The 27,465-nt window shown below is 46.7% G+C and overlaps 2 protein-coding genes across 3 annotated transcripts in view; one reads left to right on the top strand and one right to left on the bottom strand.

Annotated features, from left to right (window-relative positions):
- The window catches only part of spg11 (SPG11 vesicle trafficking associated, spatacsin), a 190,024-nt gene extending 189,709 nt beyond the window's left edge, over nt 1-315 (bottom strand). For both annotated transcript variants that reach the window (XM_070858561.1, XM_070858562.1), the window contains exon 1: nt 13-315. In XM_070858561.1, coding sequence (XP_070714662.1) covers nt 13-275 — 263 coding nt within the window. In that variant the 5' untranslated portion in view covers nt 276-315. The remainder of the gene's footprint in view (nt 1-12) is intronic.
- On the top strand, nt 12-27,465 carry ciao2a (cytosolic iron-sulfur assembly component 2A). Its single transcript, XM_070858564.1, has 6 exons — nt 12-481; nt 4,341-4,520; nt 9,208-9,372; nt 19,161-19,210; nt 22,404-22,449; nt 24,211-27,465. The coding sequence occupies exons 2-6, from the start codon at nt 4,397-4,399 to the stop codon at nt 24,309-24,311; spliced, it is 486 nt and encodes a 161-aa protein (XP_070714665.1). The 5' UTR covers nt 12-481; nt 4,341-4,396; the 3' UTR covers nt 24,312-27,465.

Below are 27,465 nucleotides of genomic sequence, written 5' to 3'. Positions count from 1 at the left end.
ACACACACTCACTCGGTGAAGCCACCGGCTTGAGCGCTCACGGTCCGCCGGCAGCAGCGGCCCGAGTCGTGGCAGCGGGCGGTGAAGCGCAGGCCTTCGCCGTCTCCTCCTCCTCCATTATCATCATCAGCAGCATCAGCTCCATCGCCGGCCGCCCACAGCCCGCACAGCGCCCGGTGACCGCGCACGGCCCGGGGCTGCCTCAAACCGGCCGGGCCCCGCCACTCGGCCGCCGCGTCTAGCAACACCTGCAGAACCTTGGGCCCCGTCTCCATGGTCACCGGCCGGCTCTGAATGCACCACCAGCCGGAGCCGCCCTGATAGCCCGAAGCTGCAGGCCCTGGGCGGGGTCAGCGTGGCTGACAGCCGCCTCAGCCTATCAAGCGCAAGGACTCCAGAGGGGCGGTACAACCGCTGACCAATCATCGGGCAGGGGCGGGGCTAGTCTGAGTCCCAGACAAAAGAAACCGATCCCGGCACGGTGGGAATCATCGATTGATACCGCACTCAAGCAAGACTTGCATTTATATCGCGCCTTTCATAACCATTGGACGTCTCAAAGCACTTTACAGCCAATGAAGTACTTTTTTTTGGCGTGTAGCCACTGTTGTAATGTGGGAAACGCGGCAGCCAATATGTGCACAGCTAACTCTTACAAACAGCAATGTGATAATGACCAGATCATCTGTTTTTGTTATGTTGGTTGAGGGAGAAATATTGGCTCCAGGACACCAGGGAGAACTCAAGGAGGCCATTCGGCCTATAGTGTCTGTGCCGGCTCTTTGAAAGAGCTATCCAATTAGTCCCACTCCCCTGGTGTTTAGCCCTGCAAATTTTTCGCCTTCAAGTAGGGCAACAGGGATAGGACGGGGTAGAGGGACTGGCTGAGGTGCTCTTGCAGAGAGCTGGCATGGGCTCGACTAGCCAAATGGCCTCCTTCTTTGCTGGAACCATTCTATGATGTGATAATGAAGGGGCTCAACAAGGTGAATGCAGAGAGGATATTTCCACATAGGGAAAACTAAAACTAGGGGGCATCGTCTCAGAATAAGGGGCCGCCCATTTAAAACTGAGATGAGGAGGAATTTCTTCTTTCAGAGGGTTGTAAATCTGTGGAATTCTCTGCTCCAGAGAACTGGAGGCTGGGTCATTGAATATATTTAAGGCAGAGATAGACAGATTTTTGAGTGATAAGGGAATAAAGGGTTATGGGGAGCGGGCAGGGAAGTGGAGCTAAGTCCATGATCAGATCAGCCATGATCTTATTAAATGGCGGAGCAGGCTCGAGGGCTCCTATTTCTTATGTTCTATTTATCCAATTCTCCCCTCTGCCAATCACCTTAAATCTGTGTCCTCTGGTTACCGACCCTTCTGCCGCCTGGAACCTTTTCTCCTTACTTTGAAGAAGAGCAGAGGAGTTCTCCCCAGGTGTCCTGGGGCCAATATTTATCCCTCACCCAACATCACTAAAACTGTTTATTTGGTCATTATCACAGTGTTGTTCGTAGAAGCTTGCTGTGCGCAAATTGGCTGCTGCATTTCCCATATTACAACTGTGACTACACTTCAAAAGTACTTCATTGGCTGTGAGGCACTTTGGGACTTCCCGAGGATGTGAAAGGCGCTATAGAAATGCTCGTTTTTTTTTCCTTTTAATTTACTCAAAACCCTTCGTGATTTTGCACATCTCTTATCAAATCTCCTCTGAACATTTTCTGCTTTAAGGAGAACAACCCCAGTTTCGTTAGTCTCTCCACATAACTAAAGTCTTTCGTCTTTGCATGTAACTAGCCATTTAGCCAATTATTAAGTTCACTCCTTCCACAGAACATGTATATTTAATCTTGTTCAACCATTATTTATCCAACAACAGCATTTATATAGGACGTTTAACATAGTAGAATGTCCCAAGGTGCTTCACAGGAGTGTCATCGGAGAAAAGTTGACCAACTTCACATAAATAATAGATGATCTGGTCATTATCCCAGGGTTGTTTGTGGGACCTTGCTGTGCAGAAATTGGCTGACATGTTTCCTACATTACAACAGTAATTAAGCTTCAAAAAGTACTTAATTGGTTGTGAAAAGTGCTCCATAAATACAAGTTTTTTTTATTCCTTTCGAGGAATATTCTGTGTAGTTTCTCCCTGATCCCCAAAGGTTATCGTTGAATATCCATCCACCTCACTCACAATTCCAACACATAGATCGAATACCTTCTAGGCAACACTTCTCTGTCGTTTCACAGACCCTGCACTGCTTTGTGCTGTGAACTATTTGATAATTTTACTCTAAAACCATCCCTCCAGCTAGCAACCCACTTCCCAACCAAACAATGTACTTATACCACTCATTTTAAAAGGTATTAATTCTCTCAACATCAAACTGCGTTTGCTGGGAATTTGTTTCACAAAACCATGATTCTGGCTGGGGATTCTTCTAATCTTCCGTCGTGCTCGGGGCTTAATAATCTGAAACCTGTGTTCCATGGTCACAGTTCAAATTGCTTGTAATCTGCTTACATATCCATGAACAGTACCTTTAGCATTTTAATCATTGGGATTATGTTGCCCCTCAATTTTCTTTTGTTCAATGCAAACCAATTCAGCTATGTGGCTCTTTCTTTGCCCATGTTTGTTTGTTGCTAATTTTCATATTAATTTATGTACGGAAACATTAGGAAACTTCTTCACTCAGAGAGTTGTTAACCTGTGGAATTCTCTACCGCAGAGAGTTGTTGATGCCAGTTCGTTGGATATATTCAAGGGGGAGTTAGATGTGGCCCTTACAGCTAAAGGGATCAAGGGGTATATAGAGAAAGCAGGAAAGGGGTACTGAGGGAATGATCAGCCATGATCTTATTGAATGGTGGTGCAGGCTCGAAGGGCCGAATGGCCTACTCCTGCACCTATTTTCTATGTTTCTATGAAACAGTTCCTCCTTTTATCTTCCCAAAATATTGGTTTCTTTGGATGATGAACTATTTGCCGAGGAATTCGCCGCCCTTCAATTAATTCATGTAATAAAAAACTGTACAGCTTTCAGTTTTCAATGAGAATCATAGAATGATACAGCACAGAAGGAGGCCGTTTGGCCCATCGAGTCTGTGCCCGCTCTGTAACAGAGCAATTCAATCAGTCCCACTCCCCTTGCTCTTTCCCCACAGCCCTGCAAATGTTGCCCCTTCAAGTATTTATGCAATTCCCGATTAATACTTAAATTAAAAATGTAATTCAAGGGGCCATTGTAGACCATAAAAAAGTATTTGGCAAATATCTTTTTGCTTGTTTGCCAAGGACTTGACAAAATCATGTAATTTACATTGACTGGATTGTGGTGTAAAAATGTAATTTCAAAATTTTTGCATGATATCTTGAGGGTGACGAGCATCTTCTGACTCTTCTAATATAGTTTTCAAATCTCTGAATAAATGTTAGTGATTTATTTTTAATACTTCGTCGCATGTTGCACTTTAATAGCTTGCATTGTAGATGTTTTTAATAAAGTATATAGTCGCTCTCTCATGGCATTGAACATAGGGAGTTGAGATCAAGTGCTGACTTCAGATGAAGCAGAGTTAGAGAGCGTACAGATGTAATTCAGTCCCCATTTTAATGTTGTTTTCTTTGGAACAGAGGAGGTTGAGGGGAGATTTAACTGGGGTGTATAAAATTATGAGGGGCCTTGATAGAGTGGATAGGACGGACCTATTTCCCTTAGCAGAGGGATTAATAACTAAGGGGCATAGATTTAAAGTATGTGGTAGGTTTAGAGGGGATTTGAGGAGAATTTATTTACCCAGAGGGTGGTGGGGGTCTGGAACTCAGTGCCTGAAAGGGTGGTAGAGGCAGAAACCCTCACTACATTTAGAAAGTACTTGGGATGTGCACTTGAAGTGCCATAACCTGCAGGGCTACGGACCAAGAGCTGGAAAGTGGGATTAGGCTGGATAGTTCTTTGTCGGCCAGCACGGACACGATGGACCGAAATGACCTCCTTCCGTGCTGTAAATTTCTATGATTTTATGACAGGTGTGAGGGTTTACAATAGAACAAGTTGACAGGACGTGTGTGCAGACTTTTAATGTTTAATATAATACAGACATGACAGTAATTAAAATATTCATATATAAAAATGTTTTATTTTTTAATTCATTTTATCTGTGATCATTTAATTACTGTTTAAACCCTTACCTACAGCAGACAAACATTAGAAATGAACTATATATCTATATACATGCAGCGTTATTTTTATTTATTAAAAGTAGGTTAGCACTGTAATAAAAATTGTAACTTTCTCTCGCTCTCATTCTCTCTGTGCTCGATGTCTCTGGGCCGACAGACCCGGAAGTCCAGATTGTGTCAGTTTTGGAGCAGCTGTAGCACAATGGCTGAAGGATGGAAATAGTCTCCGGGCTTGTGTCCTACGCCCTGGAAAAGTTCCTCTTCCTCTCTCGGCTATCGATTAAAGAAGATGCAGGGAAAATCAAAAAAATGGAAGAGAAAGCATTAGAAGTCTATGGTAAGGCTACATGCTCCCAGCCAAAAAGAAATAAAGAGATTGTTGTAGTTCAGTAAGGCGATCAAACTGGTGAAGGAAACTTTAGCTCACCCTTATAAAAGTGTTGCAACGTTTACATCCAGCTTCAGTAGCCAGACTTAGTGTTTATGTCTGTCACCCCAATGCAAAAGTTGGTCCAAGAGGAAGATACTGATTTTAAACTTTATAGTTACTGCACATATAGTAAAATATGTACTTTCCAATCAGAATGTTGTATTTATGGCCATACCAGGTCTTAATTGTGCAGTAACAGTTCCCCACAATCATATGATGTTACTGACAACCTGCTATCAGCTCCAAAAGTTACAAATGAACAAACCCATCTGTCTTGAATTCGGTCTTTTCAGGATTTGAAAAACTGCCTCAAACTCGGTATGGTTTATAAAATGCTACGAGTGGCGTTGTACTGGTTTTGAGCCTGACCGACCTGAGTCATCCTGCTGGCTCCGCACTGTCCCACAGGCAGGGAAAACCAGAGTTCCTTTCGTGCATGCAAGGACACATGTGTGGAGCAGCTCTCTCTGCCACCGAATGCTGGCCAGATTCTAACATCAGAGAGCACACTGTCCTGTCAACGTTTCTAATATTAAAACGATTTAAAAAGCGAGTTGCAACATTCCCAGGCCTTCCACATTTTTGGATTCAATGGGGAGTTGAGAAGAAATTAAGGATTAGAGGCGAGTTGAGGAAAAATGTTTTCACCCAGAGGGTGGTGGGAGTCTGGAACTCGTTGCCTGAAAGGGTGGTAGAGGCAGAAATCCTCAACCACATTTAAAAAGTACTTGGATGTGCACCTGAAGTGCCATAACCTACAGGGCTATGGGCCGAGAGCTGGAAAGTGGGATTAGGCTGGATGGCTCTTTGTCGGCCGGCACAGACACGATGGGCCAAATAGCCTCCCTCTGTGCTGTAAATTTCTATGATTCGATGATTTTGCTTGACACAGGTTGGAAGGTATGAAGGGCTGTGTGTCTCCCTGTTGGAGATGGCTCATGCTGATTACATGAATGGAACTTGAGTGCTATCCCACCTGAAGTGCACAATAGTTTGCAGTGACACAAAGCTAATTTGTGTTGATGCAGACTTTGTGCTTTAATTGCCCTGTAGGATTTATTGACAATTGTCCTCTCCAGATTGATGAACAGTGGCTGTACAAATGACGGATGGTCTCAAGCCCTCACTGCCACCACTGCAGACACCATCCACACCAGGGACTGCTACAGAAAATAAATCATTGAGTACCCTTGGCTGCGTTGGGCTGCACATTTTCACGCGATGTGGTTTTTTTCTGCAGAGTCCCTGAAACTCTGCAAAGTAGGGGAGCGGGAGTAAACAACCATAGAACATTCCAAAAAGCTATGTAAATCATCAATCCCCAACTTTGTAGAGCTTCGGAGTCAGTGAAAAGTGCATTCGGGGACAGGAGAGGTGAAAGAGTACAGTCAGACTTATGAGTGACTTAAGTCAGTCCTAAAATGAGTGGTTCAATTTCTTCTGACAAATCTTCTGGAATTTTTTGAGGATGTTTCCAGTAGAGTGGACAAGGGAGAACCAGTTGATGTGGTGTATTTGGACTTTCAGAAGGCTTTCGACAAGGTCCCACACAAGAGATTAATGTGCAAAATTAAAGCACATGGGATTGGGGGTAGTGTGCTGACGTGGATTGAGAACTGGTTGGCAGACAGGAAGCAAAGAGTAGGAGTAAATGGGTACTTTTCAGAATGACAGGCAGTGACTAGTGGGGTACCGCAAGGTTCTGTGCTGGGGCCCCAGCTGTTTACATTGTACATTAATGATTTAGATGAGGGGATTACATGTAGTATCTCCAAATTTGCGGATGACACTAAGTTGGGTGGCAGCCTGAGCTGCGAGGAGGATGCTATGAGGCTGCAGAGTGACTTGGATAGGTTAGGTGAGTGGGCAAATGCATGGCAGATGAAGTATAATGTGGATAAATGTGAGGTTATCCACTTTGGTGGTAAAACCAGAGAGACAGACTATTATCTAAATGGTGACAGATTAGGACAAGGGGAGGTGCAACGAGACCTGGGTGTCATGGTACATCAGTCATTGAAGGTTGGCATGCAGGTACAGCAGGCGGTTAAGAAAGCAAATGGCATGTTGGCATTCATAGCGAGGGGATTTGAGTACATGGGCAGGGAGGTGTTACTACAGTTGTACAGGGCCTTGGTGAGGCCACACCTGGAGTATTGTGTACAGTTTTGGTCTCCTAACTTGAGGAAGGACATTCTTGCTATTGAGGGAGTGCAGCGAAGGTTCACCAGACTGATTCCCGGGATGGCGGGACTGACATAGCGATTCCCGGGATGGCGGGACTGACATAGCAAGAAAGACTGGATCAACTGGGCTTGTATTCACTGGAGTTCAGAAGAATGAGAGGGGATCTCATAGAAACGTTTAAAATTCTGACAGGTTTAGACAGGTTAGATGCAGGAAGAATGTTCCCAATGTTGGGGAAGTCCAGAACCAGGGGTCACAGTCTATGGATAAGGAGTAAGCCATTTAGGACCGAGATGAGGAGAAACTTCTTCACCCAGAGAGTGGTGAACCTGTGGAATTCTCTACCACAGAAAGTTGTTGAGGCCAATTCACTAAATTATATTCAAAAAGGAGTTAGATGTAGTCCTTACTACTAGGGGGATCAAGGGGTATGGCGAGAAAGCAGGAATGGGGTACTGAAGTTGCATGTTCAGCCACAAACTCATTGAATGGTGGTGCAGGCTCGAAGGGCCGAATGGCCTACTCCTGCACCTATTTTCTATGTTTCTATATATGGGGCAAATATGTTGGAAACAACGTTCTGCTGGTCGCTCCTTGGGTTGTAATCCATTCCGTGCACACTCAATATATCAAATATTGAAGATGCCTGACAAATGTGATATCTATTAAATTTAAAATAGCACTTCCATGGTGGTACAGAAGTGCTGTAGTAGGCTGCACTCCCAGTCCCAGGCCAGCCAGCCCCGATATCCCCTTGCTCAGTATCTGTACCATCCAGTTTAACGTGACCACATCTCATCCGGAAAAATCCCTTATCCAAAACAGGCCAGATCCTGAAGGTTCTGGATAAGAGAGGTTCAACATGTATATCCTTCCTTAAATACGGAGCCCAAAACTGTACGCAGTACTCCAGCTATGGCCTTACCAATACCAATACAGTTGTAGCAGGACTTCTTTGCTTTTATACTCCATCCCCCTTGCAATAAAGGCCAACATTCCATTTGCCTTCCTGATTACTTACTGGGACAAGAGTCATCAGCCAGATAAAGCAGCTAGGGGTGAAACATTCCCTTCCCTGAAGGCATTAGCGAACCATAGTTAATTTAATTTTATAATTCACCACATTTATTTGAATTTAAATTTGCAATTTGCTACGGTGGGATTTGAATTCACATTCTTTGCATTGTAAACCCAGAGCCATGACCACTATGAAGCTGCTCTGGTACTTTGTGGTTTTTCTTAGAACATCATTGCTGAGGAACTTTCGTGGATTATCTCTCTGATCTGTCAGATTGGGTGTGGTGTTGGCTTAAGCAGATTTTTTAAAAAAGAAGAAAATAAAATATTTTGAAAGCTATTTTTTTAAGTACTGGGAGAGAACAAGGGAATGCATCATCGGTGGTGAGTTGCCATCACCACATTACTGAGTATTACTATCCTTTTGAGCTTAAACTGTAATTACATTCACTCCCTCCACCACCGGCGCGCCGTGGCTGCAGTGTGTACTGTCTACAAGATGCACTGCAGCAACTCGCCAAGTCTTCTTCGGCAGCACCTCCCAAACCCGCGACCTCGACCAGCTAGAAGGACAAGGGCAGCAGGCGCACGGGAGCACCACCACCTCCACGTTTCCCCTCCGAGTCTCACACCATCCTGACTTGGAAATATATCGGCCGTTCCTTCATCGTCGCTGGGTCACAATCCTGGAACTCCCTCCCTAACAGCACTGTGGGAGCACCTTCACCACACGGACTGCAGCGGTTCAAGAAGGCGGCTCACCACCACCTTCTCAAGGGGCAATTAGGGATGGGCAATAAATGCCGGCCTTGCCAGCGACGCCCACATCCGAGGAATGAATAAAAGAAAATGACGGGGTTCAAGTGCTGAGAGACCCGCAATGGTGTCCCTGTTCTGAACCCCACCTCCCCCCACAACTGAATTTTATAGTGTTCCAGTAACATCAGCAGCTTGCATCGATATAGCATCTGTAACATAACAAAATGCTTCACAAGGAATAAACGCATAAACCATGGGGTAGTAGGTATGCTCATCCATTGAAATATCGCCCCAGGAGCTTCTTCGAGATGCCTGCTATTCTTTCACTTTCGCGACGTAGGCTGAAATAGAGTGTAGATGAAATGGATGAAATTTTCCTCTCTTGCCAAGGTATGTGTTTGGGCAGCTTTAGTTGGCAGGAGTATTGCCTGTAAATCAAACCGGTGTACCGTTAAATGGATCTCATTCGGAAACCACTGGAGGGATGAGACAGGAATTAGAAGCACATGATGCGGAACAGAGTAGTGGAGGATTGGAAAGATGTGAATTGGGATTCTGTTGAGCTCGTAATGGGTTTTGTAGCAGACATCAGAGATAACTATGCTTCGAAACTGTTAACTTCCTTTGTTAGATATTATTCGTACAATTCGTGACCCAGAGAAGCCCAACACTCTGGAGGAGTTGGAGGTGGTGGCTGAAGAATGTGTAGAGGTGAAATCACTGGATGACGATGAATATCTCATCATTATTCGTTTCACACCAACTGTACCTCACTGCTCTCTAGCCACGCTGATTGGTGAGTAAAGAATTAAAGATCTTGTATTTCTATAGCGCCTTTCACGGCCTCTGGACGTCCCAAAGCGCGTTACAGCCAATGACGTACTTTTTGAAGTGTAGTCACTGTTGTAATATGGGAAACGGGCAATCCATTTGCGCACAGCACGCTCCCACAAACAGCAACGTGATAATGACCCAGATAATCTGTTTTGCTGATGTATAAATATTGACCCAGGACACCAGGGATAACTCCCCTGCTTTTCTTTGAAATAGTGCCATGGGATCTTTTACATCCCCCGAGAGGGCAGACAGGGCCTCAGCTTAACATCTCAACTGAAAGACGGCACCTCCGACAGTGCAGCGCTCCCTCAGCACTGCACTGGGAGTGTCAGCCTAAATTGTGTGCTCACATCTCTGGAGAAGGAACTTGAACCCTGAACCTTTTGACTCAGAGGCGAGAGTGCTACCCACTGAGCCACGGCTGATGTGTTTAGGCACCAAACGTGTATAATGAGGCAGTGGGCATTAAAATGAGTTCCTGACCTCGGTAATGGTGGAGGTGGGAGGTGGGAGGGAGAGGGGCTCCAATATGCTGCTGTCCGCTTTTTCCAGTCGTCCTAACATTAGAGCAACATTAACCTTGTCCTGTCAACAGGCTGTCCATCCCGCCCCTCTCTCATCCAGGATAGATGACTGACACGAGGAGACAAGAAAAGGGCAAGGGAATACAGAGTCTCTCAATAACAATACCATGCTCATCACAGGCTGTTGTTTTACAAATGCATCTATCTGCTGTGCCTGTCCATTCCTGGAACAGTGCAGATTAAGGCTCTGACAGGAGAGGCTACACAATAAAGGTTAAAAGCACCCTTTATTCTGCCACCCCACTCTTATCAGATCTCAACACAGTTTCCACATGTCTGCTTTTTGTATGTTTCCTGATAGCAAGGTTGCATTTGTCATTTATCTGTCCTGGCGTGCAATGTTACCAGTCCGGCACACTCCCTAATACAGCAAACTCTGTGCCCGCCCCTCCGACACTCTGTGCCCGCCCTCACAGGTCCCTCCCCCCCCCTCACAGGTCCCTCCCCCCCCCTCACAGGTCCCTCCCCCCCCCTCACAGGTCCCTCCCCCCCCCCTCACAGGTCCCTCCCCCCCCCTCACAGGTCCCTCCCCCCCCCTCACAGGTCCCTCCCCCCCCCCACAGGTCCCTCCCCCCCCCCACAGGTCCCTCCCCCCCCCCTCACAGGTCCCTCCACCCCCCTCACAGGTCCCTCCCCCCCCCTCACAGGTCCCTCCCCCCCCCTCACAGGTCCCTCCCCCCCCCTCACAGGTCCCTCCCCCCCCCTCACAGGTCCCTCCCCCCCCCTCACAGGTCCCTCCCCCCCCCTCACAGGTCCCTCCCCCCCCTCACAGGTCCCTCCCCCCCCCCTCACAGGTCCCTCCCCCCCCCTCACAGGTCCCTCCCCCCCCTAACAGGTCCCTCCCCCCTCTCACAGGTCCCTCTCCCCCCTCACAGGTCCCTCCCCCCCCTCACAGGTCCCTCCCCCCCCTCACAGGTCCCTCCCCCCCTCACAGGTCCCTCCCCTCCCCCTCACAGGTCCCTCCCCCCCCCTCACAGGTCCCTCCCCCCCTCACAGGTCCCTTCCCCCCCCTCACAGGTCCCTCCCCTCCCCCTCACAGGTCCCTCCCCTCCCCCTCACAGGTCCCTCCCCTCCCCCTCACAGGTCCCTCCCCTCCCCCTCACAGGTCCCTCCCCTCCCCCTCACAGGTCCCTCCCCTCCCCCTCACAGGTCCCTCCCCTCCCCCTCACAGGTCCCTCCCCTCCCCCTCACAGGTCCCTCCCCTCCCCCTCACAGGTCCCTCCCCCCCCCTCACAGGTCCCTCCCCCCCTCACAGGTCCCTTCCCCCCCCTCACAGGTCCCTCCCCTCCCCCTCACAGGTCCCTCCCCTCCCCCTCACAGGTCCCTCCCCTCCCCCTCACAGGTCCCTCCCCTCCCCCTCACAGGTCCCTCCCCTCCCCCTCACAGGTCCCTCCCCTCCCCCTCACAGGTCCCTCCCCTCCCCCTCACAGGTCCCTCCCCTCCCCCTCACAGGTCCCTCCCCTCCCCCTCACAGGTCCCTCCCCCCCTCACAGGTCCCTCCCCCCCTCACAGGTCCCTCCCCCCCCCTCACAGGTCCCTCCTCCCCCTCACAGTTTCCCCCCCCTCACAGTTTCCCCCCCCTCACAGTCCTCTCCGCCTCCCCCCCCCCCTCCCCCTGCTCCTTACACTGCACCCAGTCCATGAAAAGGTAACTTCAGAATCACAGGTATCGTGGGATGACTAAGTCACTATAATGTTATGAATCCCTATTTAAATCTAACAACATTATACCCATAAATGCGCTGCCTGAAATGATGGTGAGAGCAGGTTCAATAGTAATTTTCGAAAGGGAATTGGATAAATACTTGTTAAGGAAAACAACATTTGCAGGGCTGTGGGAAAGGCTGGAGGAGTGGGATTGATTGGATCGCTTTCTCAAAGTATCGGTGCAGGCGTGATGGGCTGAACGGCATTCTCTGATTCCACGTGTACAGGAAGACATTCTACCAATTATGCAGATGACCGGGCTGCATAAGACAGAGTTGTCCAGTGAAAACCTGAAAGAATGGAGAATCTTGTCCAATTGCAGATAAACACTGTGTTTTGGTCTGTACTGCTAAAATTCTAATGAATATATGGGGTTGGTCAAAAACATCACATTTAATGATAATGCTTAAATCTAATCTTGCTAGGCAAAGTTCAGTTAAAAAAATATATATTTGCAGTCATTATATATTCTGATTTAAAAAAAAAAATTATTTTCTGGATGTGGGCACCACTCGCCAGCTTGCATTTATTGCCCGTCCCTAGTTGTCCTGAGATGGTGATGGCGAACCGCCTTCTAGAACCACTGCAGTCTGACAATCTTGTAGCGGTTAGATATAACTAACTGGGTGGTTCGCTGGGCCATTTCAGAGGGCAGTTAAGAGTCAACCACATTGCTGTGGGTCTGGAGTCACATAGCCCAGACCTAGATGTGGGACATTAGTGAACGTTTTGGGTTGTTGTAACAATCAAACAGCTTCATGGTCACTTTTACTGAAACCATATTTTTTTTTGTAAACTAAATTGCAAGGAGGATGGAGTATAAAAGTAGAGAAGTCCTGCTACAACTGTACAGGGTATTGGTGAGACCACACCTGGAGTACTGCGTACAGTTTTGATCTCCGTATTTAAGGAGGGATATACTTGTATTGGAGGCTGTTCAGAGAAGGTTCACTAGGTTGAGTCCTGAGTAAGAGGTTGTCTTATGAAGAAAGGTTGAGCAGGTTGGGCCTATACTCATTGGAGTTTAGAAGAATGAGAGGTGATCTTATTGAAACGTACAAGTGTCATGACTTTAGATGCTCTGATAATGACTCCACGAGGCAAAGTATTGCACTTGAACTGTCGTGACCTTAGTCCGTTTAATGTAACTCCAGAGTGAGCATACCAAATGGTGGATTCCCTTTTATACCTGGGTACCTGCGGTGTACAAGTGACCCCTGGGCCTCCACCAGTTGCGCCCTCTGGTGGTGCCAGCATAGTGTATACAGTGTGAACCTTGTTGATGGTACCTCCGGTAAATAAGTCTCCATCCTATGAAACTATACAGTGACTACACAGAGAGTATATCTATAGTATGCATATACAACAGTAAGATTCTGAGGGGGCTTGACAGGGTAGCTGCTGAGAAAATGTTTCCCCTCGTTGGGGTATCTAGCACTAGGGGGCATAGTTTCAGAATAAGGGGTCGCCCATTTAAAACGGAAATGAGGAGGAATTTCTTCTCTGAGGGTCGTGAATCTTTGGAATTCTCTACCCAGAGACCCATGGAGGCTCGGCCATTGAATATATTTAAGGTGGAGATAGACAGATTTTTGAACTGCAGGGGAGTCGAGGTTTATGGGGAGCTGGTGGGGAAGTGGAGTTCAGGCTAAGATCAGATCAGCCATGATCTTATTGAATGGCGGAGCAGGCTCGAGGGGCCGAATGGCCGACTCCTGCTCCTATTTCCTGTGTTCTTAAATTCAAATTCTCAAACTACCGTGAGTTTTGAACTCTCTCTCTGGATTATTAGTCCATGCGTGGTGTGACTAGTCCAGTAACATAACCACTACACTCCCAGACCCCTACTGGCATCTCACATGAACAGCTTTAGGTTCTCGCTGTGTAAGAGAGGGGAATATTGGCCAGAGAGGGGGGGAAATCAGCCAAGCGATCTGCTTCTGACCGCTGTCCAGAAGCCTCTGTTAAGGGACCCTTCTGGGCCCCAACCTATAAAGAAGCATACCACTTCAAGGTATAGTGCGTGCTGGAGAGCGATGGCTGTGGAGTGGCCGATTGGATTGGACGTCACCTTGGTCCAGGTCCCTGATTGGAGCGTGGGCAGGTACAGTAGGAGCTGTGAGGTTGGGGAGCAGGAGCGGCGAGTGATCGTGGAGCGACGTGATCGGGGACCCAGGAGAGGCGCAAGTTCGGGGCCTAGAAGAGGCGAGGGCCCAGGGGAAACCCAGGCCAGCCCACACTGCGATACGTGTGCGCACTAGGTCTGTGCAGCAGAGCTGGTCTCCAGTCGTCTTGTTTAATCCTTGCCACTGGACCAAGGCCTAGCTCTGTCAAGCCCGTGTGGTGGCTGGTGTGCAGCGGTCACCCCACGTTAAAAAAATCCACGCACAGGCATCTTCCACTCTTCAGGATTTAGTTCTGGATCTGGATTATTAGGTCCTTCATTGAAACACCTGTGAACTCATCCCTTTTTGGTGTGGAAGAAAGTCATCCTCAATACAAGGGACGTCTATGATGATGAGAGTGACTGGGGGAAGGAAGGAAATGGCTCAGTGCCGACGTCCCGAATAGGTCAACACTCAACACGTGAAGAATTCTGTTTGAGCAAGGTGACCAGAGGGTGACTGGTGCCAATGAATCTGTACCTCACCCAAGAGTCAGCGCCTTCAGGGGAGCAAATTGGCAGGAAATAAAAGGGAGGGAAGAGTTGGGGAGAGAACAGTTGTGGAAAGGATATTACAGAAAAGTTGGTGGATTAATCTCAAACACCCCCTCAGCCTTCTCTTTTCAAGAGAAAAGTGACCCAGCCAGTCCATCCTTTCCTGATGGGTATACCCTCGCATTTCTGGTATCATCCTTGTAAATCTTCTCTGCACCCTCTCCAGTGCCTCTATATCCTTTGTATAATATGGCGAGCAGAACTGTACACAAATGTGACTTGTCTGCTCACGATAACAGTGTTTTGAGGCTTCCTCATGCAAGTGGCTTCTATTTTTTTTCTACTACCGCCCCCAAACCCTGCAGTTGCCAGGGTGACGTGCTAACCCATACTGCAATCCCTACAAAGCTTGCCTTCACAGCGGATGTTCTCCTCGGCCCACAATGAGGACAACACGCACGTTATTTGAACGCTTTGCGGCATTAACACCATGTCATTGTTGCTGAGTTTCGAGCGGGAGAAGGTAGCCGGCCACAGCTGTTGTTTTTTTTTAAACAAGGTTCTGACCTCCTCCTTCAAATAGAATTAACCTCGCTATGACTCGGTGCTCAGAGCTGTCACTCTTCCATAAACAAAATGGGAGTCTGGTTCCCGGGCATTGTGCTTCCTGTTTCGTCCTTGCAGCAGGTTATGACCTATGCTAAACTTTTTAAAGTAATTGTATTGGGTTAAGAGGTTGAAGGTCGAAGGGCATTGAATCAAGTTTCTTGTCGGGAGCATTTTCACACAGTTGACCATTGGAGCCCTTTTGTCTCTAAATAATCTATTGACAAAACTAATTATTGTTGCACTAGGCATGGGAACCAAGTGGGCACTGTCCTCGTCTAATCTTATTTAGTGAAACTTTTCTTTTTACAAAGGGATGTGGGTGAAGGGAGATTGTTTGACACAGTGGGGTACTAAGCTGCCCTTTGACCTCTAGAGCTTGGCTTGGATCCAGTGCAGATTGAAAGGATGACAATCTCCACGTTGCCAGTATGCAAGGGTCCTGAGGTGAAATGAGTTTGCAGAGACTTAGCTTACTTTCTATTAGAAAGAAAGACTTGCATTTATATAGCACCTTTCACAACCACCGGAAGTCTCAAAGCGCTTTACAGCCAATGAAGTACTTTTGGATTGTAGTCACTGTTGTAATGTAGGAAATGCGGCAGTCAATTTGCACACAGCAAGCTCCCACAAACAGCAATGTGATAATGACCAGATAATCTGTTTTAGTGATTTTGATTGAGGGATAAATATTGCCCCCAGGACATCAGGGATAACTCCCCTGCTCTTCTTCGAAATAGTGCCGTGGGATCTTTTACATCCACCTGAGAGAGCAGACGGGGCCTCGGTTTAACGTCTCATCTAAAAGACAGCACCTCCGACAGTGCGGCATTCCCTCAGCACTGCAGTGTCAGCCTAGATTTTACGTGCTGAAGTCCCTGGAGAGGGACTTGAACCCACAACCTTCTGACTCAGAGGCAAGTGTGCTGCCCACTGAGCCACAGCTGACACTCTAGTCAGCAGCATGATACTGTTCCCAAAACGTCAGTTTCACCAAAGTGTGGGAAATGGGATGTTATAGCTTTGTATTCACAGGTGCTCTTCCATGGCGTGGGGTTAGGGCATGTTTCTGTGACACAGTAGGAGGAACTGTACTCTCCGCTTGGAGCACAGGATGGAGGATTGGGGCTACAGTTTTTTTTTTAAACCCTAACTCCATCACATGCTCCCTTTAAGTACAACTTCCCCATTGGGAGTGTGGGAGTTCAGAACTATCTCCTATATTGAGTCTGTCTTTTACCTGCCTTGGAAGTGCTTGAAAGTAAAATTGGTGCCGAAAATTTAAAAAGCACTTCATTTCCAAGCACTGATACCCCTCGCCTTGAAGAGAGATGTTTATTTTTATGAAAGGTTTTGTTTTCTTGTATATAAAACTGTTTGCACACGGAATGATGTGTCTCCAGTTTATGCTTCACATGCAGGGCCCAGTACAGCGATCCCTATTCCCTGTTTGAAATAATGAGGGAAGAACTTGCATTTATATAGCGCCTTTCACAACCTCGGCTCATCCCAAAGCGCTTCACAGCCAATGAAGTACTTTTGGAGTGTAGTCACTGTTGTAATGTAGGAAACGCAGCAGCCAATTTGCGCACAGCAAGCTCCCACACACAGCAATGAGATAATAACCAGAAAATCTGTTTGTGATGTTGATTGAGGGATAAATATTGGCCCCAGGACACCGGGGATAATCCCCTGCTCTTCTTCGCAATAGTGCCATGGGATCTTTAACATCCACCTGAGAGAGCAGACGGGACCTCGGTTTAACGTCTCATCCGAAAGACGTTTAATTAGAATATTGTTACGACACAAATGATTTCACGTGTATAGCGCCCAGTGAATGCAGCTTCAGGATATGGGAGACGATTCCAGGTTGGGTACCCCATTCACCTGCTTCCAAACTAGGTCTGGCTGCTGATGAATTTTCATGGTTTAAAATCTGACGGCAAAGGTCTGGTGAGGTGCTTGTGATCCGCTGCACGGTTCTGCTGGCCTTGTATGACGAGGGATGTGAGAACAGATGACAGGGCAACTTCAGCCTCTGCACACTGACGCAGTCATGTAGAGTTACTGAGCTCCGGCCTGTCAGGAGGGAAAACATCACATCGCTCAACTGAATACAGATCGTGAAGTTAGCAGCAAAGGTGTTTTGTGGTACTTTTCCATCGGTTCGATTTACAGGATTGCCAAAACCAAAATGAGAAGGGTTACCTTATATAAAACTGTTTGCACACAGAATGATGTATCTCCAGTTTATGCTTCACATGCAGGGCCCAGTACAATGATCCCTATTCCCCGTTTGCAGTAATGAGGGAAGAACTTGCATTTATATAGCGCCTTTTACAACCTCGGGACATCCCAAAGCGCTTTACAGTCAATGAAGTACTTTTGATGTGTAGTCACTGTTGTAATGTAAGCAATGCGACAGCCAATTTTGCACACAACAAGCTCCCACAAACAGTACTGTTTTACATAGGATCCCCACTGACACCTGGGAGTCCCTGGCCAAAGATCGCCCTAAGTGGAGGAAGTGCATCCGGGAGGGCGCTGAGCGCCTCGAGTCTTATCGCCGAGAGCATGCAAAAACCAAGCGCAGGCAGCAGAAGGAGCATGCGGCAAACCAGACTCCCCACCCACCCTTTCCCTCAATGACTATCTGTCCCACCTGTGACAGGGACTGTGGCTCTCGTATTGGACTGTTCAGCCACCTAAGGACTCATTCTAAGAATGGAAGCAAGTCTTCCTCGATTCCGAGGGACTGCCTATGATGATGATGATGACATAGGATTACATCGGATATACGGCACAGAAACAGGCCATTCGGTCCAACCAGTCCAAGCCGGCGTTTATATTCCACTCGAGCCTCCTCACATCTTTCCTCATCTAAACCTATCAGCATAACCCTCTATTCCCTTCACCCTCATATGCTTAGATAATCAGATAATCTGTTTTGTTATGTTGATTGAGGGATAAATATTGGCCAGGGCATTGGAGAGAAGTCCCCTGCTCTTCTTCGAACAATGCTGTGGGATCTTTTACGTCCACTTGAGAGGGCAGACGGGGCCTCGGTTTAACGTCTCATCTGAAAGATGGCGCCTCCCACAATATGACACTCCCTCAGCACTGCACTGGGAGTGTCAGCCTGGATTTTGTGCTCAAGTCTCTGGATGAGGGAATCCTCATTGCATGGGATTGTAAGTTGAAAAATTACCGAAGTCAATGATGGCAACTCCCTCCGGGCTCAGTGAACTTATCCAGGGGGTAGCTGAGCCAAACACAGCGGGAAGATTGCAGGTTCCATCCTTGCTCTGTGCTGAGCTGGGCATCACAGTCAGGCTGAGCTAGGGAGGGCGGAAACCAGTCCGGGTTCCCACTGTTGGTCGCCACCAGTAGCCTCTGCTGGAAGTGCATGTGTGATCTTCAGGTGAGAGTAGGATCAGGCTTTGCCTGACGTCCTCTGCGATCACAGAGCCTGCCCACAGAGGGCAGAGGACAACCAGTGCCCTTGGAACGGTACCGCAGCAAGGAGTCAGTCAAAAGAGGATGGGAGTAAGTTGGTGTAATGTATGCACCTGTGAGTATGCGCTTAGGTTGGTTGAGCTGTTGCACTGTGAGTGGCTTAGCCAGTCACATGATGTTCACAAGACTCAATAAAACCCCAACCAGTTGGGTTCGGGGGATCCACAACAAGGCAGGTGGCTGTGAGCCTGGTGGATGAACTGGTAATGTGTTGGAGTGCACCATCACCCCCGGCAACCAAATTTTAATTTGATTTTATGTCTAAATGTTAATTTGTTTAATTTGCCGGTTTTCGTGCCTCCCCCCCGCCCCCCCCCCCTCTTTTGGCCAGGGGGCACTTGTATAATTTATGTTTCAGTACCCTCAAAAAAAAACCCCAAAAAACAAGGGGGCACTTGAAAAGATTTTGGAGTGTGCCCCCTTTAATCAGGGGGCACTTGATTACTGATCGCAACTAAAATAGTTGAACTGGTAATGTGTAGTGTGATTGTTAAACCTTTGTTAATAAACCAACTAGTTCTTAATAGCAATGTGTTGCTGTGAATTCTTAAGCAAAGAACCCATGAAGCAAATACATTACAGTTGGTAGGAAACAGAAAAGTAAATGTCTGTGAAAGGTATTGCTTGATAACTTTTGCACAAAATATGCTTACAAGTCCTTTCTTTTTTTTTTAGGCCTCTGTCTACGAATCAAGTTGCAAAGATGCTTACCATTCAAACATAAGGTAAGGGAAAGTGGTCTTCATCCTTCTACTTTTTATGGAGATGGACAATTTAGTTTGGTAATAGGGTGCTGCTTAGTGCATTCTCCTGTAGCTTTGGAAAATAATACCGGCACTGGCTTTAACAGTACAAGTGTGATTGGGGGAGCACTGTTACAACTTCTTGTTATTGATTAACCCAAGTGATAGACCAAGGTCCACAATCAGAGTAATTGAGAAGACCAGGTGATGCCAAATGTTGTATTAAAAACCCAAAGATTGTAAGAATAAGGAAAGAGCCGAGGTAAGTTTTGAAGTCCCAGTAATGAATGGCCCTGAAATCCCGGTTCTGGGCTTCCCGCGGGCGGTCGCCTGAAAAGATTAGCTCGGACACCCACCAGCGATTGTGGTTTCAGGCTTAAAAGGCATGCCCGCGTCGGAGCGCGTGCACATCTGAACGGACATAGAGCTGGTGTCACATGGTCCTGGACACCCAATCAAGGTAAAGTATTCTCACTCGTAATAATGGGAACACCATAAGTAGGCATTCTCATTATTATGAATGAGAACCCCCTCCCCCCCCAAAGACAAATAAAAACATTTCAAAACCCACATATTTAAATTAAAGTTAATAAATGTGTTACAAAAATATTTATTTTTCTGATTTTTAAAAAAGTTTTGTAATTATGGTTTAAAATAAACTTACCTTCGTGGGCAGGGTTTTTAACATAAAAATGTGTTTTTTAATTTTATTTTTATGTTTTTTATATGTTTTAAAACTCTTCCGCTGATAAAAGTAGGCTATGCGCTTGCTTTTACCAGGTTCAAGAGTTTTAAGGACATTTGCTGGACAAATACTGCAATCTCGCCCATGCGAATGTCCTGACTGCCGAGATGCATTGGATCTGTCAAGCCAGAACTTGCCAAATCGGAAAAGCCCATTTTTGGCGCATGCGTATTGCGTGCCGAAAACTGGCTTTTGTGATGCCTTCCGGGTCCGTACACACTCCGTACGGACCCTGGAGAGGCTGGAATTTCAGGCCCATTGAGTTATAGAGCATGATGAGTTCAACAGGATGCTTGAGGGTATTCTCCTCTGTCCTGTTTTGGATTTACACAGGAACAGGAGGAGGCTGTTCAGCCCCTCTAGCCTGTTCCGCCATTCAATGAAATCAGGGCTGATCTTGATCCTACCTCCATCCACCCGCCTTGGTAAATGACTGAGCTAATTGGGAATTGTATATTTTCAAACTGATCAACCTGCATTCACCCCATTCTAACCTGGAGGACATCTCTTGTGAGGGAAAAATGGTGAACATCTGAACAGTGGCTTGACCTTCATGCCACCTTTCTGTTGCTTTAGTTCAGCCATCAGTTTCTCGCTCTCGTTTAGTGACAATCACTATATTGCCACTGACTTTGCCACTGACTTCTCAACCAGAGGAAAAACTATTCACCCTCTCAACAGGATAGCTCCTGCAAAACCATTCATCATTTTAAGTCTTCTCTTGGCCTTCTCTGCTCCAGTGAAAATAAAGACTTGGATTTCTGTAACGCCTTTCACGACCACCGGGCGTCTCAAAGCACTTTGCAAACAATGAAGTACTTTTTTGAAGTGTAGTCACTGTTGTAACAACAGCCAATTTGTGCACAGCAAGCTCCCACAAATAGTAATGTGATAATGACCAGATAATCTGTTTTTTTTGTTATGTTGATTGAGGGGATTAATATTGACCAGGACACTGGGGATAACGCCCCTGCTCCTCTTCTAAATACTACCATGGAATCTTTTACGTTCAGTTGAGAGAGCAGACAGGGCCTCAGTTTAACATCTCATCTGAAAGACGGCACCTGCAACAGTGCAGTGCTCCAGTGTCAGCCTAGATTTATGTGCTCAAGTCCCTGGAGTGGGACTTGAACCCATAACCTTCTGACTCCGAGGCGAGGGTGCTGCCACTGAGCCACAGCTGACACCATATAAGAGGGCATGCATTTATATAACACCTTTCATGACCTCAGGACATTCCAAAGCCAATGAAAAAGTTTCGAAGTATAGTTACTGTTGTAAAATGGGGAAACACAGCAGCTAATTTTGCTTTGTAGTTTTTTTTCCTACACTCCAATGCGGTACTTTCAGTTGCTGCAAAAGAAACTGAAAAATAAACTTCCCATTTTGATTTTTTTTTTGCCTTCCTGGGCAGATCTTTGTGCAGTGAAATCTTTGGCAGGTGGATCCTTCATTGCTACCGGCAAAGTGCCAAAGGCTGCATTGTGATAGTCTCTGGCCAGAGCTGCAATGTTTTTCTATTATTCATTCACAGGATGTGGGCGTCGCTGGCAAAGCCGGCATTTATTGCCCGTCCCTAATTGGCCTTGAGAAGGTGGTGGTGAGCCACCCCCTTCACCCGCTGCAGTTTTTTGTTGTGGGCAGCTGAGTGCCTCGTTGGGCCATTTCAGAGGGCAGTTAAGAGTCAACCACATTGCTGTGGGTCTGGAGTCACATGTAGGCAAGATCGGGTAAGGGCGGCAGATTTCCTTCTCTAAAGGACATGAGTGAACCAGTTGGGTTTTTTGACAATCCGGTAGTTTCATGGTCACCGTTACTGATACTAGCTTTTTATTCCAGATTTATTTAATTATTTGGATTTAAATTCCCCGGCTGCCGTGGTAGGATTTGAACTTAGGTCTCTGGATTGTTAGTCCAGGCCTTTGGATTACTAGCCCAGTAACATAATCGTTGTACGGTAGCATAGTGATAGTCTCTATGACACCGACACCTGGGAGTCCCTGGCCAAAGACCGCTCTAAGTGGAGGAAGAGCGTCCGGAAGGGTGCTGAGCGCCTCGAGTCTCATCGCCGAGAGCACGCAGAAATCAAGCGCAGGCAGCGGAAGGAGCATGAGGCAAACCAGTCCCACCCACCCTTTCCCTCAACCACTGTCTGTCCCACCTGTGACCGAGACTGTAATTCCCGTATTGGACTGTTCAGCCACCGGAGAACTCGCGTTTAGAATGGAAGCAAGTCTTCCTCGATTTCGAGCGACTGGCCATAATGATGATGATGATGGTCTCTGACCTTCATTGACATTGTTAGACCATGTGACTTTAGTTTCTCAAATACTTATCCCTGTAAGACATTGCCCCTGTCTTTAAAAAAAAAATGCACCATATAAAGAAACTGATAAATAATTAAAATTTGACATTTATGTGACTTTACAGTTGGAGATCTACATCTCCGAAGGGTCCCATTCTACTGAAGAAGATAGTAAGTATGATTTAATTAAATTCTGTGTCCCCAATACCAGTATAAAATTATTTTTCTCTTGCTATATGTGTGCCTTCCTCACTCATATTTCCACCCCCTTTTCACCCAAGTGTTTAGCCTAAAGACACACTGAACTATATGTAACCGTTGGTGGATTCATCGAGACAACAAACTAGCTTGCGGTATCAAAATTCAGCTCAGAATATTGTATCTGGGGAAGGTGTGATCGTGCTACACATCCGACAGTCACGGCACAGCTCTGCTATCCTCCTCTATATTTTTAAACGAATATGCACCATAATTAGATTTTGCATTTTAAGAACGTTGGGAACAGGAGTGGTCTGCTTAGCCCCCCCCCTCCCCCCGCCCCCGAGCCTGTTCAGCCATCCAATTCGATCATGGCTGATCTGTACCTCAACTCTATTTACCCGCCTTGGTTCCGTATCCCTTTAATAGCCTTGTCCACCAAAAATCGACGATCTCAGTCTTCAGTTGTACCCCCAGCAACCAGCAACTTTTGGGGGAGGGAGTCCCAGATTTCTCATGCCTTTTTTTGTGGAAAAAGTGCTTCCTGAATTCCCTCCTAAATGGCCTAGCTCTAATTTTAAGATTATGTCCCCTTAATCCAGACTCCCCCCACCAGAGAAAATAGTTTCTCTCTAGCTATCCTATCAAATCTTTTTAACATGTTAAATATCTTGATCAGATCATCCCCTCAATCTTCTATACTCGAGGGAAAACAAGCTACCTTTATGCAACCTGTCCTTGCAATTTAACCATTTTAAGCCCCGGTACCATTCTGGGTGAATCTGCGTTGCTCCCTCTCCAAAGCCGATATATCTTTCCTGAGGTGAGGTGCCCATAACTGAACACAGTTAGTCCAGATGGGGTCTGACCAAGGCTCAGTACAACTGAAGCATCACTTCCTCACTTTTGTTCTCAAATTCTCCCTCCTGAGCATCCCTGATTATAATCGCTCAACCATTGATGGCCGTGCCTTCAGCTGCCTGGGCCCCAAGCTCTGGAACTCCCTCCTCTCCACCTCTCTATCCTCCTTTTAAGACGCTTTTTAAAACCTTCCTCTTTGACCAAGCCTTTGGTCATCTGCCCTAATTTCTCCTTATGTGGCTCGGTGTCAAATGTATTTGTTTTGTCTCATAACACTCCTGGGATGCGCCTTGGGACGTTTTACTACATTAAAGGCGCTATATAAATACAAGTTGTTGTTGTATTCCAGCTCAGTTTTGACTTTTTTGCCTGTGTCTAAACTTCTTATCTATTTAGGCTACAAGAGTAAGTGGTTTGAGAAACCAGACAATCTCTGGAGGTGTACTCGTGAGGCAAAGCAGCACTAGGCCTACCAGGCAGATTGGTATTGCAGATTAAAGGGAAGCTTTAAGCACATTTTGTTCTCCATCTGATCGGGCAGTGCTTCAATGTTGATAATGAGAACAAAGAAAGAAAGAGTTGCATTCATATAGCGCCTTTCATGACCACCGGACGTCTCAAAGCACTTTACAGCCAATGAAGTACTTTTGAAGTGTAGTCACTGTTGTAATGTGGGAAATGTTGATAATGAGTACAACCAATGTCTGAGGGGGGCGGGGGGGGGGATTCGATTCCCCAGCACTGTCATCTCTCATCCGACGGGCCAAAATATTTCCCCAAGCAAACAAATAATTTTGCTACATAGCGTTCTCGCCCGATGTTGCATTATGCATTGATAACTCTCCCTTTTAATCCCTTTGATTTTTTTTTTAGTTAACAAGCAGATCAATGATAAGGAGCGAGTGGCGGCAGCGATGGAGAATCCCAATTTACGGGAGATCGTGGAGCAGTGTGTTCTCGAGCCCGATGACTGAACACTGGCCTGCCATGCAGGAAAAAGGACTCTTGCTCACACCTTGCTGTTTGCAAGGCCTGGCAATACAAGGATGGCCAGCAATCGGCCTCTCTCTCTATATGCTTTGAACTTTAATGTGCTGGCAATCATTTTTTTAAAAACACCTTTTTTTACATTCATATTAATTGTGCAAGAGATTTCCGTGGTAATTATCCAGTTTTACATTGAGAACATCGCTCGGAACAAGAGGCTTCTCAGAAATAGCTTGACGAAGCTTGAAAGCAAGCAAAATAACTGGAAGTGGGCTCTTCAGAATATTACTCCAGATAAAGAGACTTTAATGCTCCATTACTGTTCAAGTATTAAGCAGAATTTTAAAGAACAATATTAAGAAGGGTTGCAGCCACTGATCCTGATAGTGTCAGCTGTGGGTGGGTGAGTGAGCAGCACACTCTCCTCTGAGTCAGAAGGTTGTGGGTTCAAGGGACTTGTCGTCAAACACGGCAGCCAATTTGCGCACAGCAAGCTCCCACAAACAGCAATGTGATAATGAGCAAACACTCAGGTTTTCTTTGTGATGTTGAATGAGGGATAAATATTGGCCCCAGGACACCGGGGAGAACTCCCCTGCTCTTCTTCAAAATAGTGCCATGGGATCTTTTACGTGCACCTGAGAGCGCAGACAGGGCCTCGGTTTAATGTCTCATCCGAAAGACGGCACAGTGCGTCGCTCCCTCAGCGCTGCCCCTCCGACAGTGCGGCACTCCCTCAGCACTGCCCCTCCGACAGTGCGGCACATCCTCAGCACTACACTGGGAGTATCAGTCTAGATTTATGAGCTCAAGTCCCTGGAGTGGGACCTGAACCCACGACCTTCTGACGCAGAGGCGAGAGTGCTACCCAGAGCCACGGCTGACACTTAGTTACTGTGGTCCCGTGATGTGATCTCTGTTACTTTTTGTTTACCTTTGTAGACCTGTCGGTCCACTCTAGAGCTTAATCCATAAGCATCAACCCAAGAGGCGGCTACGTGTCTACATAGTTGTTGAAAGAAACTGTGTATTTTTCTGTCCTATTATATATGAATAATGGAAGGGAATTTGAGAGAGGGTGTTATTTTAAAGCATTTTTCAGGCAACTTAGTTTGAAAAGTTCCCAGGGTATTTTTTGGGGGGTTGGGGCAATTGTTGCTTGTCACCCACCCACCTGCCTTTTCAGCCAGTCTCCCTTGTTCCAGCTTTAGGCATTCCTGGAGAAAGCAGCCTCTGAACTCGACAGGGGCTCCGAGGTGCTGGGGAAAATGCCACAACAATGAAAAGGAATGTTTAATTTCACAGTCCGCAAACTGGATCATTAATGTAGACAGCGACGTTAATATAGAGTAACTGTGAGCAAAGTGTATAGGTCAATGCCAAGTGATGCTATCAGCACCTGTTGGAGGACAAGCATCATTTTAAGTCCCACAGCCCAGAAACAGGCCATTCCGCCCAACAGGTCCGTGCCGGGGTTTATGCTCCACACGAGCCCCCTCCCACCCCTCTTCATCTCACGTTATCTGCATAACCTTTTATTGCTTTCTCCCTCATGTGTTTATCCAGCTTCCCCTTAAATGCATCGATACTATTCACCTCAAACACTCTCTGTGGCAGCGAGTTCCACATTCTCACCGGTAAAGACTTTCAACAAACTGCTTTGGACTAACTTAAATAAGTTTTATGGTGCCCTGGCTGCTGTAGCAGAGCAACACACCATAGTTGTTTAAAAATCTGATTTGAAATATAAATTATCCAGATAAAATCAAAGTGTCAACTGTCCAGATTCTCTTCCCCGACGTCCTTCGAGCTCTCCTGCAGGTGTTGGCTGTTGCTGGACACTGATACCAGGTACTGGCAGACCCTTCACTCCCCAGCGCTGGTTGTTGTCCTTTGGGGTAAGCCTAAGCAATGAGTGTTAGCAGGCTATTCGACCATGAGTGGCATCGCCGCCAAGCCAGATTCTGTCCTCGCCCAACTCGCACACACCTGTGCTTTCCAGCAGGGCGGCAATCAAGAGCAGGAACCGAGGTGGATTGTACCCTGACTGACCCAGTCCAGGGATTCTGATACCAATGGCTCTCCCCGATCGGTACCCTGGCAGTGAGACCACTCAAAACAGCATAGCCCTGGGACCTCCCAGTTTTTAAGACTGTCGCCTAGTGAGTGAGTCATGAGGCGCTGTTACGCCTGGACGTTTTGAACTCAAACTCACAAAGGTCCTCCCCTATTAGGCCAACCTGTGGTAGTTTGTGTATATGCAGTAATGGCACCTTGATCACCTCAAGCAGCTCCTTTGGCATAACGGAGCTTCCTCCCATCCCACCTTGAAAATTCCTCCTCAGAAAACTCTTGCTCTATCTTTCGTTACTGTTCAGTAGATTCTTTGGGGATTGAAGCCACGTCTGAAAGAATGAATAACTTGCATTTATATCGCGCCTTTCACGACCACCGGATGTCTCAAAGTGCTTTACAGCCAATGAAGTAATATGGGAAATATAATGTAATCTGGTGCAGAATCTTGGTTATGTTCTCAGATGGTACCATTGTTTTGAGATTAAAGGTGCTTTATACTGGGGGTGGAGGGGTTACCATGATTTCAATGCCATTGTACAAAGTCCCCAGGGTCACAACCTTTCCAAGGATTGTCTTTGGGTGAATAGTTTAAGCTGGCACCGCATGACAACTCAACAACAGATCCTGAACATTTCTACACTTATCGCAGGCAGTGCGATTGGCTGGTCAAGGGCTGCAATGTAACCTGAACAGTCCTGAAGGCAATGAGCATTTCTGAGCAAATCTGACTGATAACAAAAATCCCCTGTCCAATTCGTCTGCTTTTTGTAACATTTTTCAGACACATAACCAAACCCTTTGGCCCCTGCGCTGAGTGAGTGCAGGGTTGTGTCAGTGCTGTTGTAGACAGTGAAATAAATGCAAAATTCTGCGGGTGCTGGAAATACTCAGCAGGTCAGGCAGCATCTGTGGAGAGAGAAAAATGGAGTTAAGGAGTTTCAGGTTAATGACCTTTCATCAGAACAGTTGTATACATGATCTTGCTAAATTTGATTAAAAAAAACATATATATCAAAACATTGAATTCAAAGCGTATCTTTGCATCTTTACAAAACGTTTCAAAAT

The sequence above is a fragment of the Pristiophorus japonicus genome, chromosome 17 (genome assembly GCF_044704955.1).
Source record: "Pristiophorus japonicus isolate sPriJap1 chromosome 17, sPriJap1.hap1, whole genome shotgun sequence".
NCBI lineage: Eukaryota > Metazoa > Chordata > Chondrichthyes > Pristiophoridae > Pristiophorus > Pristiophorus japonicus.
Note: the sequence above shows the minus strand (reverse complement) of the source record. Positions and strands in the feature narration are given on the sequence as shown.